General features: G+C 52.0%; 1 protein-coding gene across 1 annotated transcript; it reads right to left on the minus strand.

Annotated features, from left to right (window-relative positions):
- Positions 1-5,399: 5,399 nt before the first annotated feature.
- DTX3L (deltex E3 ubiquitin ligase 3L) lies at positions 5,400-14,362 on the minus strand. Its single transcript, XM_072122147.1, has 5 exons — positions 13,945-14,362; positions 11,298-11,554; positions 9,638-11,047; positions 6,296-6,513; positions 5,400-6,019 (listed from the first exon to the last, which is right to left on the minus strand). Exons 1-5 carry the CDS (start codon positions 14,357-14,359, stop codon positions 5,950-5,952), a joined length of 2,370 nt encoding a protein of 789 aa, XP_071978248.1. The 5' UTR covers positions 14,360-14,362; the 3' UTR covers positions 5,400-5,949.
- Between the last annotated feature and the right edge of the window lie 253 nt (positions 14,363-14,615).

The raw sequence follows: 14,615 nt of genomic DNA on the forward strand, positions 1-14,615 counted from the left end.
CTCTGTTTAGGAAGAATGGTGGGTCCAGAATGAGGACCTCCAAAGATAATGCAGTTCTTTCAACACCTTCTCACTTTTCAAGCAGTTCCAAACAGTCAATGAAGTGTTGCTGTAAAATAGTGCTGAGCGCAGCATCTCGTAAGTTTCCTAGGACTGCAGGAAGATTTAATGGATATGTTCCTGTTTCATGAACTCTGTCCTGGGCTGATAGCCTGAGTGCCCACAGAAAGGGCTCTGAGTGCCACCTCTGGCACCAGTGCCATAGGTTCGCCATGACTGCTCTACACCTAGAGGAGAAGAGGTTCTACCATCAACATAGACAGGGGGCATCCTCTACACCTAGAGGAGAGGAGGTTCTACCATCACCATAGACAGGGGGCATCCTCTACACCTAGAGGAGGTTCTACCATCAACATAGACAGGGGACATCCTCTACACCTAGAGGAGAGGAGGTTCTACCATCACCATAGACAAGGGCATCCTCTACACCAGGGGTCAGGAACCTTTTTGGCTGAGAGAGCCATGAACGCCACATTTTTTAAAATGTTATTCTGTAAGAGCCGTACCATATGCACATTCCCCCCAGTAGATAGGTAGTCCCAGTGTCACGGATGCCCCTGCGATCTAGGTCTCGGATCGCAGGCACACCCGTGCCCCTCACCACTTTCTGGCTCCTATCCCGGCTGGCCAGCACGCGCTGACACTCGCCTATTTAAAGGGCCAGTGCCCTGCTGATTGGCGCTGCCCACTTCCTGGGTTCCTATAAAGACCGGCGGCTACCAGATAGGTAGCCACAGCACATGCCCCCAAGTAGATAGGTAGCCATAGCTGCCTGAGAGCCAGATGCAGCTAACAAAAGAGCCATATCTGGCTCCCGAGCCATAGGTTCCCTACCCCTGCTCTACACCTAGAGGAGAGGAGGTTCTACCATCACCATAGACAGTGGGCATCCTCTACACCTAGAGGAGAGGAGGTTCTACCATCACCATAGACAGGGGGCATCCTCTACACCTAGAGGAGAGGGGGTTCTACCATCACCATAGACAGGGGGCATCCTCTACACCTAGAGGAGAGGCGGTTCTTCCATCACCATAGACAGGGGGCATCCTCTACACCTAGAGGAGAGGAGGTTCTACCATCACCATAGACATGGGGCATCCTCTACACCTAGAGGAGAGGAGGTTCTACCATCACCATAGACAGGGGGCATCCTCTACACCTAGAGGAGAGGCGGTTCTACCATCACCGTAGACAGGGGGCATCCTCTACACCTAGAGGAGAGGAGGTTCTACCATCACCATAGACAGGGGGCATCCTCTACACCTAGAGGAGAGGGGGTTCTACCATCACCATAGACAGGGGGCATCCTCTACACCTAGAGGGGAGGAGGATCTACCATCACCATAGACAGGGGGCATCCTCTTCACCTAGAGGGGAGGAGGTTCTACCATCACCATAGACAGGGGGCATCCTCTACACCTAGAGGAGAGGTGGTTCTACCATCACCATTGACAGCGGGCATCCTCTACACCTAGAGGAGAGGCGATTCTGCCATCACCATAGACAGTGGGCATCCTCTACACCAAGAGGAGAAGTGGTTCTGCCATCACCATAGACAGGGGGCATCCTCTACACCTAGAGGAGAGGCGATTCTACCATCACCATAGACAGGGGGCATCCTCTACACCTAGAGGAGAGGAGGATCTACCATCACCATAGACAGGGGGCATCCTCTACACCTAGAGAAGAGGAGGTTCTACCATCACCATAGACAGGGGGCATCCTCTACACCTAGAGAAGAGGAGGTTCTATCATCACCATAGACAGGGAGCATCCTCTACACCTAGAGGAGAGGAGGTTCTACCATCACCATAGACAGGGAGCATCCTCTACACCTAGAGGAGAGGAGGTTCTACCCTCCCCATAGACAGGGGCATTCTCTACACCTAGAGGAGAGGGGTTCTATCATCACCATAGACAGGGGCATTCTCTACACCTAGAGGAGAGGAGGTTCTACCATCACCATAGACAGGGGGCATCCTCTACACCTAGAGGAGAGGAGGATCTACCATCACCATAGACAGGGGGCATCCTCTACACCTAGAGGAGAGGAGGTCCTACCATCACCATAGACAGGGGGCATCCTCTACACCTAGAGGAGAGGCGGTTCTACCATCACCATAGACAAGGGGCATCCTCTACACCTAGAGGAGAGGAGGTTCTACCATCAACATAGACAGGGGGCATCCTCTACACCTAGAGGAGAGGAGGATCTACCATCACCATAGACAGGGGGCATCCTCTACACCTAGAGGAGAGGCGATTCTACCATCACCATAGACAGGGGGCATCCTCTACACCTAGAGGAGAGGAGGTTCTATCATCACCATAGACAGGGGGCATCCTCTACACCTAGAGGAGAGGAGGTTCTATCATCACCATAGACAGGGGGCATCCTCTACACCTAGAGGAGAGGAGGTTCTACCATCACCATAGACAGGGGGCATCCTCTACACCTAGAGGAGAGGAGGTTCTATCATCACCATAGACAGGGGGCATCCTCTACACCTAGAGGAGAGGAGGTTCTATCATCACCATAGACAGGGGGCATCCTCTACACCTAGAGGAGAGGAGGTTCTATCATCACCATAGACAGGGGGCATCCTCTACACCTAGAGGAGAGGAGGTTCTACCATCACCATAGACAGGGGGCATCCTCTACACCTAGAGGAGAGGCGATTCTACCATCACCATAGACAGGGGGCACCCTCTACACCTAGAGGGGAGGAGGTTCTACCATCACCATAGACAGGGGACATCCTCTACACCTAGAGGAGAGGCGATTCTACCATCACCATAGACAGGGGGCATCCTCTACACATAGAGGAGAGGAGGTTCTACCATCACCATAGACAGGGGGCATCCTCTACACCTAGACGAGAGGAGGTTCTACTATCACCATAGACTGGGGGTATCCTCTACACCTAGAGGAGAGGAGGTTCTACTATCACCATAGACAGGGGGCATCCTCTACACCTAGAGGAGAGGAGGTTCTACCATCACCATAGACAGGGGGCATCCTCTACACCTAGAGGAGAGGCGATTCTACCATCACCATAGACAGGGGGCATCCTCTACACCTAGAGGAGAGGAGGTTCTACCATCACCATAGACAGGGGGCATCCTCTACACCTAGAGGAGAGGCGATTCTACCATCACCATAGACAGGGGGCATCCTCTACACCTAGAGGGGAGGAGGTTCTACCATCACCATAGACAGGGGGCATCCTCTACACCTAGAGGAGAGGTGCTTCTACCATCACCATAGACAGGGGGCATCCTCTACACCTAGAGGAGAGGTGATTCTACCATCACCATAGACAGGGGGCATCCTCTACACCTAGAGGAGAGGCGGTTCTACCATCACCATAGACAGGGGGCATCCTCTACACCTAGAGGAGAGGAGGTTCTACCCTCACCATAGACAGGGGGCATCCTCTACACCTAGAGGAGAGGAGGTTCTACCCTCACCATAGACAGGGGGCATCCTCTACACCTAGAGGAGAGGGGGTTCTACCATCACCATAGACAGGGGGCCTCCTCTACACCTAGAGGAGAGGAGGTTCTATCATCACCATAGACAGGGGGCATCCTTTACGCCTAGAGGAGAGGAGGTTCTACCATCACCATAGACAGGGGGCATCCTCTACACCTAGAGGAGAGGAGGTTCTACCCTCACCATAGACAGGGGGCATCCTCTACACCTAGAGGAGAGGAGGTTCTACCATCACCATAGACAGGGGGCCTCCTCTACACCTAGAGGAGAGGAGGTTCTATCATCACCATAGACAGGGGGCATCCTTTACGCCTAGAGGAGAGGAGGTTCTACCATCACCATAGACAGGGAGCATCCTCTACACCTAGAGGAGAGGAGGTTCTACCCTCCCCATAGACAGGGGGCATCCTTTACGCCTAGAGGAGAGGAGGTTCTACCACCACCATAGACAGGGGCATCCTCTACACCTAGAGGAGAGGAGGTTCTACCCTCACCATAGACAGGGGGCATCCTCTACACCTAGAGGAGAGGAGGTTCTACCATCACCATAGACAGGGAGCATCCTCTACACCTAGAGGAGAGGAGGTTCTACCCTCACCATAGACAGGGGGAATCCTCTACACCTAGAGGAGAGGGGGTTCTACCATCACCATAGACAGGGGACATCCTCTACACCTAGAGGAGAGGAGGTTCTACCATCACCATAGACAGGGGGCATCCTCTACACCTAGAGGAGAGGAGGTTCTATCATCACCATAGACAGGGGGCATCCTCTACACCTAGAGGAGAGGAGGTTCTACCATCACCATAGACAGGGGGCATCCTCTACACCTAGAGGAGAGGAGGTTCTACCATCACCATAGACAGGGGGTATCCTCTACACCTAGAGGAGAGGAGGTTCTACCATCACCATAGACAGGGGGCATCCTCTACTCCTAGAGGAGAGGAGGTTCTATCATCACCATAGACAGGGTGCATCCTCTACACCTAGAGGAGAGGAGGTTCTATCATCACCATAGACAGGGGGCATCCTCTACACGTAGAGGAGAGGAGGTTCTACCATCACCATAGACAGGGGACATCCTCTACACCTAGAGGAGAGGCGATTCTACCATCACCATAGACAGGGGCATCCTCTACACCTAGAGGAGAGGCGATTCTACCATCACCATAGACAGGGGCATCCTCTACACCTAGAGGAGAGGCGATTCTACCATCACCATAGACAGGGGGCATCCTCTACACGTAGAGGAGAGGAGGTTCTACCATCACCATAGACAGGAGGCATCCTCTACACCTAGAGGAGGGGAGGTTCTACCATCACCATAGACAGGGGGCATCCTCTACACCTAGAGGAGAGGAGGTTCTACCATCACCATAGACAGGGGGCATCCTCTACACCTAGAGGAGAGGAGGTTCTATCATCAGCATAGACAGGGGACATCCTCTACGCCTAGAGGAGAGGAGGTTCTACCATCACCATAGACAAAGGTTCTTTACTGTAAGAGCAGTGAGACTATGGAACTCTCTGCCGCAGGAGGTTGTTATGGCGGACTCTATGTACATGTTCAGGAGAGGCCTGGATGACTTAATGGAGAGAAAAAATATCACGGGTTATGGGGATAAAACATTTATTTAATCCTTAAAGGTTGGACTTGATGGACTTGCGTCTTTTTCCAGCCTTATACTGTATTTTCTGCTAAATTACTTATTGACACAAGGCATCATGGGAAAAGTGGGCAAAACAGGAAGAGGTTGACTCCGTCTACTTCACTGCTGCTGAGGGGGATTTGTGACAAGTAGCTTAAGAACAGAAATGTTAGAAAGAAAAGGGCTAAAAGCACAAAATTTGCATCAATCTGTTTGTTTTAAGGAGGGTATAATTTTTATTCAGATTTGTAGAAGTGCAGCAGCAGTAATCAGATAATTTTCCTCATCAACAAAATGTAAGCAATTGTGAGTGGGAGACTCTATCCATGCACATCACTCCTCGGATGGAGACAGCTGGGACTCTGCCCTATAAGCTCAACCCTCATAGGGGTCACCCATCCCTACTGATTCTGACAGGAGTCGACCCCAACCTCCTAGGAGAAGTGAAGATTGGAAGCTCTCTAGGGGTTACTCTCTGTTATGAGGTCATGGATGATGGGAGTGATATCCATGTGTCCAGAGTCTCCCATCACAAGTATCTAAGAATCATATGAATAAAACCCTGATATCATTCCCGGCCAGGCACCACATTGTCCCCTATAAATAAACCGCACGGCGTAATATGATGTGACGTCGTGTGATATTTTATCTTCAGTCGGAAGTTGAGCTGGAAAGTCGGGTAGAAGCCAAGAACCTAAAATGATCTGATCCCCCTTATCACAGGACGTCTCGTCAGCTCTAGGTCATTCAACGCCTTTGGCTTTCAGCTCGTCACGGACACGTTTCAGATAATCTGGATCCGGGTACCCAAACCTACAAGAGAGAGGTAGACAGTGATCCAAATAAGATGAGGCATCTAAACCACCGGACCACAACAGGACCCCCTATATGCAGCTCTCCAATCTCATTAACCATGTACTCTCTATATATGGTTACCCTCATATCTGAGGGTCTGTATATAGGGCCATCTGCTGGAGCTGTAACCCATCCACCTGCTCCTGGGGTCCACCTATGTCCGTGCCCTGAGGCATCTACCACATCTACTACAGACAGCTCAGGCTCCTTACATGACCCTCACCCCCCTCTTACCCTGCTGGGCCCCCTGTGGTGTTGGTTTTGTGATGGATATCGTTCCAGGTCACTGTATCTTTAGCTCCTGTGGTGCGAGACTCTCCCACAGTGAAGATCAGCTTCTGTTTGAAGGCTGTCGAGAGCAGACACAGGACCTCCCTGCCCTCCTGGTTATCGGGTAAGTACGCCCTGCGGTCCGTGCCGGAGAATCGCTTCCCAGGGTTAGGGTGGTCTTTCTGTATAAGAGAAATGATAAAACCATCATTGCAGTCATCATATAGCGCTCCGTCATTGCTCCATGACTGTCTAAGCTTTTTCATCTAGGACTGATGAGTATCCTAATTCCTTACCTCTATCCCCAGCCCTCCCTTCCTGCTATGTTCCCATTTCTGTTGGAGTAATGTTTGTTTGCTAATGACGCACTTGTTCCTTTACTACTTGGTCAGATAACCACATTCACAAGTCCCATGTCGCGGCAGTCCACGCGCTCTCTTGGCAAGCTACGTGTCTAGCGCACAGACTGCCCCATGTAGGTCACCACAATAACTTGCTTTTCTTATTCTCCTTCTCTTCCTCTGAACCTAGAAATCTGATTTCTACCATTGAACTGTGCCTAACTGTGCATTGGTGGTTTCAACGCACTGCTTGATTGACGACTTGGCTGCATTGAATTCCTGAGACTACCATCCCTCCAAGAATTCACAATATTCCACAAAATCTAGCAGCCTACTAGCCCATTCAATACCTTGCAACATAGTACACACCCAATACACTGCACATAGTACACACCCTGCACACTAAACAGGACACTGAATATAGTACACTCCTCTTGCACTCTACACAGGACACTGAACATGGTACACCACCCCTGCACACAACACAGGACACTGCACATAGTACACCACCCCTGCACACAACACAGGACACTGCACATAGTACACCACCCCTGAACACTACACAGGACGCTGTACATAGTACACCACCCCTGAACACTACACAGGACGCTGTACATAGTACACATTGCACATAGTACACCCCCTGCACATAGTACACCCCCTGCACATGGTATACCCCCCTGCACATAGTATACCCGCCTGCACATAGTACACACCCCCTGCACATAGTACACACCCCCTGCACATAGTACACACCCCCCTGCACATAGTACACCCCCTGCACATAGTATACCCCCCTGCACATAGTACACTCCCCCTGCACATAGTACACACCCCCTGCACATAGTACACACCCTGCACATAGTACACACCCTGCACATAGTATCCCCCCTGCACATAGTACACCCCCTGCACATAGTACACTCCCTGCACATAGTACACACCCCCTGCACACTACACATAGTACACCCTGAACATAGTATCCCCCCCCCCCTGCACACTAGACAGGGCACTGCACATAGTACACCACCCCTGAACACTACACTGTACATAGTACACACTGCACATAGTACATCCCCCTGCACATGGTACACACCCCCTGCACACTAGACGGGTCACTGCACATAGTACACCCCCTGTACATCACATAGTACACACCCTGCACATAGTAGACCCCCACTGCACACTACGCAGGACACTGCACATATTACACACTGCACATAGTACACCCACCCTGCACACTACACAGGACACTGCACATAGTACACACCCTGCACATGGTACACACACCCTGCACTTGGTACACCCCCCCCTGCACACTAGACAGGACACTGCACATAGTACACCCCACGGCACACTAGACAGGACACTGCACATAGTACACCCCCCTGCACACTACACAGGACACTGCACATATTACACACTGCGCATAGTACACTCCCCCCTGCACACTAGACAGGACACTGCACATAGTACACCCCCCCTGCACATAGTACACTCCCCTGCACATGGTACACACACGCTGCACTTGGTACACCCCCCCCCTGCACACTAGACAGGACACTGCACATAGTACACCCCACGGCACACTAGACAGGACACTGCACATAGTACACCCCCCTGCACACTACACAGGACACTGCACATATTACACACTGCGCATAGTACACTCCCCCCTGCACACTAGACAGGACACTGCACATAGTACACCCCCCCTGCACATAGTACACTCCCCTGCACATAGAACACCCCCTCGCACACAGTACACACCCCGCACGTAGTACACCCACCTGCACGTAGTACACCCCCCTGCACGTAGTACACCCCCCTGCACATAGTTCACCCCCCTGCACATAGTACACACCCCCTGCACATAGTACACATCCTGCACATAGTACGCACCCCCTGCACATAGTACGCACCCCCTGCACATAGTACACATCCTGCACATAGTACGCACCCCCTGCACATAGTACGCACCCCCTGCACATAGTACGCACCCCCTGCACATAGTACGCACCCCCTGCACATAGTACACCCCCTGCACATAGTACACACCCCCTGCACATAGTACACACCCCCTGCACATAGTACACACCCCCTGCACATAGTACACCCCCTGCACATAGTACACACCCTGCACAAAGTACAACCCCCCTGCACAGAACTCAGGACGCTGCACATAGTACACACTGCACATAGTACACACTGCACATAGTACACACTGCACATAGTACACAAGACACTGCACATAGTACACACTACACTGCACATAGTACACAGGACACTGCACATAGTACACAAGACACTGCACATAGTACACAAGACACTGCACATAGTACACAAGACACTGCACATGGTACACACTACACTGCACATGGTACACACTGCACATAGTGCACACCACACTGCACATTGTACTCCCCCCCCATGCACAATACACAGGACACTGCACATAGTACACACATAGTAGACTCTGAGCAGACGACTAGGGAAATAACTGATACTCTAATTCACCTACAATAATGGAGAGGTCTGTGATTTACATTGGATGTCACTTTACCTGTGAGAGACAGAACCTAAAAAAATCTACAAAAGAACATTGTATGATAGAAATAATCTGCATATTTCTGTCTCTAACAGGTGAAGTCACCTACGATAATTACAGGCGGCTCCATTCATTGTAGCGGGGGAAAACTTGCAAAATCATCAGAGAATCAAATATTTTCCCCACTGTACATGACATCCGACACCTGCGGATCTAGTAACCTGAAGCCTTAGAGGAACCCAAAACATCACTGAGCCCAATGACGTGTTGTAAGGATCTGTAAAGGTCTGACAACTGAGTGTCAATTAATAGGACCCTGCAATATGAAGCTCTTTACCAAGAGAAGCCAATGAGACACTGCTCCTGGACCCCATGTTTAAGCAGTGCCCCTGGGGGCTCTTCCCTGCCCGCACTCACCTGCTGTATCCCCCCTGGGATGTGATAATTGATTTCTATGGTTCCACACCCAGAATATCCAGGAAGACTTGAGCTGTAGGCTCTATTCGTCATAGTTCCCTCAGGCTGGTTTCCTATGACCACACCATAGGGGGCAGCACACACCGGGCACACTGGCTTCATGTCTAAACTTTTCTGGAGACATTTGGCACAGAATTCATGTTTACATTTTGGAAGAACTTTCTTGTTTTTCATCTGGTCCAGGCAGATGGGACACTGCTCGTCCTCTTCGGCACTCGTCTTTCTATCCGTTGGCTTACTAGTGTCCATGGCCTCCTCAGTGGAGGTCCCAGGGGCTTCCTGGGCATCTGGGTTCCTTAAGAACTTCTGCAGCTTCTCTTCAGCAAACTCCAGAAGGACTGGAGAAGTGATGAGGATGATGGAGCCCTTGTCATGCTCCAGGATAACATCCACACCGCCCCTCTGCAGCCTCATACGGAACTGATTGAGCTTTTCTGCATCGATTTCCAGGTTTGCCTTGATGGTTTTGCTCTGCAGGTTCGTGATGGTGCCATGGAGGAGGTTGGTGAAGCTGTGGCAGGCGTGTGCCCCCAGGTTAAGGCCTCCGTTCATCGCTCTGAATGAGACAATAACATTTCTGTCTTTGCCCTTTTCCTCCATCCTCACGCTGTACTTCTGCTGGAGATCCTCAATCTCTCTGGACTTTAATTTCTTCAGGATGTCCATGTGCCTAGCATCTACCAGCACCTCGCTCCGCGAATCCTTGGATGAGATGGTTATGACTCTGCGAGGGAGCAGGGATCCGATCGCTCCCTTCTGTAAAGCCTCCTCTGCCAGAGGCAGTTCCCGTTCAGGTCCACGAAGAATTAAGCGATTTCCGTCCACTATGACGGAGGTCTTGTGACGTTCCTTCATGAAGGATCTGGTGTCTTCTAGTGAAGCTTTCATGGTGGACAATGGGACTTCCTTCTGACTCCAGTCCTTGGTTATAGCCTGAACCTGAATAGTAAAGTTTTTCATAGCTTTGTCCACTGAGGAATCTTGTCCCCGAGGTTTCATTGTGATATAAGACGAGCCCCGGGATCTCCTGACCTCTGTGATCTGCACATGACAGCGACCCTCTATCTGGGCCACCTCCTCCTTGTAGATGTCAGTGATATATTCATATAGGGCTGTTGTGAGGTTCAGGCAGTCGTCTCCTCCTTGCTCCATGGGCTCCTCATCATGGACGTCTCCTCCGAGCTTCGCCTCCAGAAATTTATGCAGCTTTTCGATTTCCTTATAGCTTCCTCTAATTTCGACGCCGTGTTCTTTCAGAATTTTCAGAGATGGAAACCTGTGTCTGATTTCCTGTAAGATGTCACGTGGGAACATGTCTACGTTCAGCTTTGTACATGTGTCAAAAAATATCTGAAAAGTAAAAAAAAAGGCGAGTGAGAAGAAACCACCATTGAGCAGAGAACATACCCAACCCCATGGAGACAGACACTAGGAGGTAAAGGCTCTATGGCCCTCAGGGGCAGGGAGGTGCGGCTGGTTAGGTCTGTACCTCATAGGCTGCCCCTGAACAGCACAGCTACTGCCACCCATTACTGCAGCTTGTGTCTCCACTATAACGTGTCCCAGTTATATTCCCCTGATAAGTAGAGATGGTGCCCACCTCCGGGAAGCTCCTATCCTCCGGAAGGGCTCCAGTCTGGTGTGTCCCAGACCTGTCGTTGACCTCTGAAAGTTCGGGACAGGCCAGATCTGTGTTATGTTTTTGTCTCCTGTTTTCAGTGAACTGATCCACAGTCTTTGTTGCCCTGGAGGTCTGGTGGGTGCGGGTGACATCCTCAACCATCACGTCTTCCTCCGCCATGACCTGAACGGACAGGTCTTCTATCTTATGATCCTTCTTCAGCACTCTGTCCCGAGCTAAAAAGACAAGAAATACATAGATGTCGAGGATCTGTGCCGCATCTGGGGGGATACACAGGACTGCTCCTCTGGGGTGTATACATGTCAGGGGAAAATGGGACTGCTCCTCTGGGGTGTATATGTGGGGGATACACAGGACTGCTCCGCTGCGGTATACATGTGAGGAGATACACGGGACTCCTCCTCTGGGGTGTATACAGGGGATACATGGGACTGCTCCTCTGGGGTGTATACAGGGGATACATGGGACTGCTCCTCTGGGGTGTACATAGGGGGATACATGGGACTGCTCCTCTGGGGTGTATACAGGGGGATACATGGGACTTCTCCTCAGGGGTGTATACAGGGGGATACATGGGACTGCTCCTCAGGGGTATACATTTGGGGGGATACACAGGACTGCTCCTCTGGGGTGTATATGTGGGGGATACATGGGACTGCTCCACTGGGGTGTACACCTGGGGATACATGGGACTGCTCCTCTGGGGTGTATACAGGGGATACATGGGACTGCTCCTCTGGGGTATACATGGGGGGAAACATGGGACTGCTCCTCTGGGGTGTATACAGGGGGATACATGGGACTGCTCCACTGGGGTGTACATTGGGGGATACATGGGACTGCTCCTCTGGGGTGTACATGGGGGGATACATTGGACTGCTCCTCTGGGGTATATATGTGGGGGATACATGGGACTGCTCCTCTGGGGTGTATACAGGGGGATACATGAGACTGCTCCTCTGGGGTGTATATGTGGGGGATACATGGGACTGCTCCTCTGGGGTGTATACTGGGGATACATGGGACTGCTCCTCTGGGGTGTACATAGGGGGATACATGGGACTGATCCTCTGGGGTGTATACAGGGGGATACATGGGACTGCTCCTCTGGGGTGTATACAGGGGGATACATGGGACTGCTCCTCTGGGGTGTATACAAGGGATACACAGGACTGCTCCGCTGCGGTATACATGTGAGGAGATACACGGACTGCTCCTCTGGGGTGTATACAGGGGATACATGGGACTGCTCCTCTGGGGTGTACATAGGGGGATACATGGGACTGCTCCTCTGGGGTGTATACAGGGGGATACATGGGCTGCTCCTCTGGGTTGTATACAGGGGGATACACGGGACTGCTCCTCTGGGTTGTATACAAGGGATACACAGGACTGCTCCGCTGCGGTATACATGTGAGGAGATACACGGACTGCTCCTCTGGGGTGTATACAGGGGATACATGGGCTGCTCCTCTGGGTTGTATACAGGGGGATACACGGGACTGCTCCTCTGGGTTGTATACAAGGGATACATGGGACTGCTCCTCTGAGTGTACATAGGGGGATACATGGGACTGCTCCTCTGGGGTGTATACAGGGGATACATGGGATTGCTTCTCTGGGGTGTATACAAGGGATACATGGGACTGCTCCTCTGGGGTGTATACAGAGGATACATGGGACTGCTCCTCTGGGGTGTATACAGGGGGATACATGGGACTGCTCCTCTGGGGTGTATACAGGGTATACATGGGACTGCTCCTCTGGGGTGTATACAGGGGATACATGGGACTGCTCCTCTGGGGTGTACATGGGGGGGGGGGTACATGGGACCTCTGGGGTGTACATGGGAGGGGGGGTGCATGGGACTGCTCCTCTGGGGTGTACATAGGGGATACATGGGACTGCTCCTCTAGGGTGTATACAGGGGATACATGGGACTGCTCCTCTGGGGTGTACATAGGGGATACATGGGACTGCTCCTCTGGGGTGTATACAGGGGATACATGGGACTGCTCCTCTGGGGTGTATATGTGGGGGATACATGGGACTGCTCCTCTGGGGTGTATACAGGGGATACATGGGACTGCTCCTCTGGGGTGTACATAGGGGATACATGGGACTGCTCCTCTAGGGTGTATACAGGGGACACATGGGACTGCTCCTCTGGGGTGTATACAGGGGATACATGGGACTGCTCCTCTGGGGTGTACATAGGGGATACATGGGACTGCTCCTCTAGGGTGTATACAGGGGACACATGGGACTGCTCCTCTGGGGAGTACATGGGGGGATTCATAGGACTGCGCCTCTGGGGTGTACATGGGAGGGGGGGTGCATGGGACTGCTCCTCTGGGGTGTACATGGGGGGGTACATGGGACTGCTCCTCTGGGGTGTACATGGGGGATACATGGGACCTCTTCTCTAGGGAGTATACAGGGGGATATATGGGACTGCTCCGCTGGGGTATACATGTGGGGGGATAAACAGGACTGCTCCGCTGAGGTGTACATGGGGGGATACATGGGACTGATCAGGAGTATATATGGGCCCTTGGGTTGTACATTAGGGTTCCCCCCAGTGGGGTGCAGGGGCAGTTCTCACCCTCTTGGTCCTGGAAGTAGACGCGGTAAGTGGATGGATCGATCTTCGTCACTTTGCAGTTTCCTCCTCCTCCTGATCGAGTCTTGGATGTGAAATATTTCTCAATCTTTAATATGAATTTTGTCTGTTCTACGGGGAGCAGCACAATTATGGGGTACCACGTGTCCTGCACACTCTCTATCTGCCCCTCTAACAGGGGTGTGTGTGAACCCCGGGGCCCCAGGTCAGGGGGTTCCCTCTGCCCAGAGATAGTGGCAGGGAGCAATGTACTGCCCTGCTGCCCCCCATTGTCCTGTGCACTCACCTGAACCCCAGTAGTTTCTGTCCCCACTTGTCCCTCATAGTCCTGGGTTCCCCCCATGTTATGGTGCTCTCTATATGCCCCAGCATCTTGTGTCCCCCCCTGTGCCCCCATGTTATTTGTCCCCCCCTGTGCTCCAGTATATTGTGTACCCCCTTTTGCCCCCATGTTATCTGTCCCCCCCTGTGCCGCAGTATATTGTGTCCCCCCCTGTGGCCCAGTATATTGTGTCCCCCCCTGTGGCCCAGTATATTGTGTCCCCCACTGTGCCCCAGTATATTGTGTCCCCCCCTGTGCCCCAGTATATTGTGTCCCCCCCTGTGCCCCAGTATATTGTGTCCCCCACTGTGCCCCAGTATATTGTGTCCCC

The sequence above is a fragment of the Engystomops pustulosus genome, chromosome 8 (genome assembly GCF_040894005.1).
Source record: "Engystomops pustulosus chromosome 8, aEngPut4.maternal, whole genome shotgun sequence".
In the NCBI taxonomy this organism is placed as follows: domain Eukaryota; kingdom Metazoa; phylum Chordata; class Amphibia; order Anura; family Leptodactylidae; genus Engystomops; species Engystomops pustulosus.

Bases quoted from the DNA above. Each gene is read 5' to 3' on its own strand.
- DTX3L (XM_072122147.1), bottom strand. From the start codon at position 14,359: ATGGGGGCACAGGGGGGGACACAAGATGCTGGGGCATATAGAGAGCAC. The intron at 11,555-13,944 runs GTGAGAACTGCC...TTGTCTTTTTAG, and splicing joins CTACTTCCAGGACCAAGAGG to CTCGGGACAGAGTGCTGAAG. The intron at 6,514-9,637 runs GTGAGTGCGGGC...TCTCTTATACAG, and splicing joins TCCCAGGGGGGATACAGCAG to AAAGACCACCCTAACCCTGG.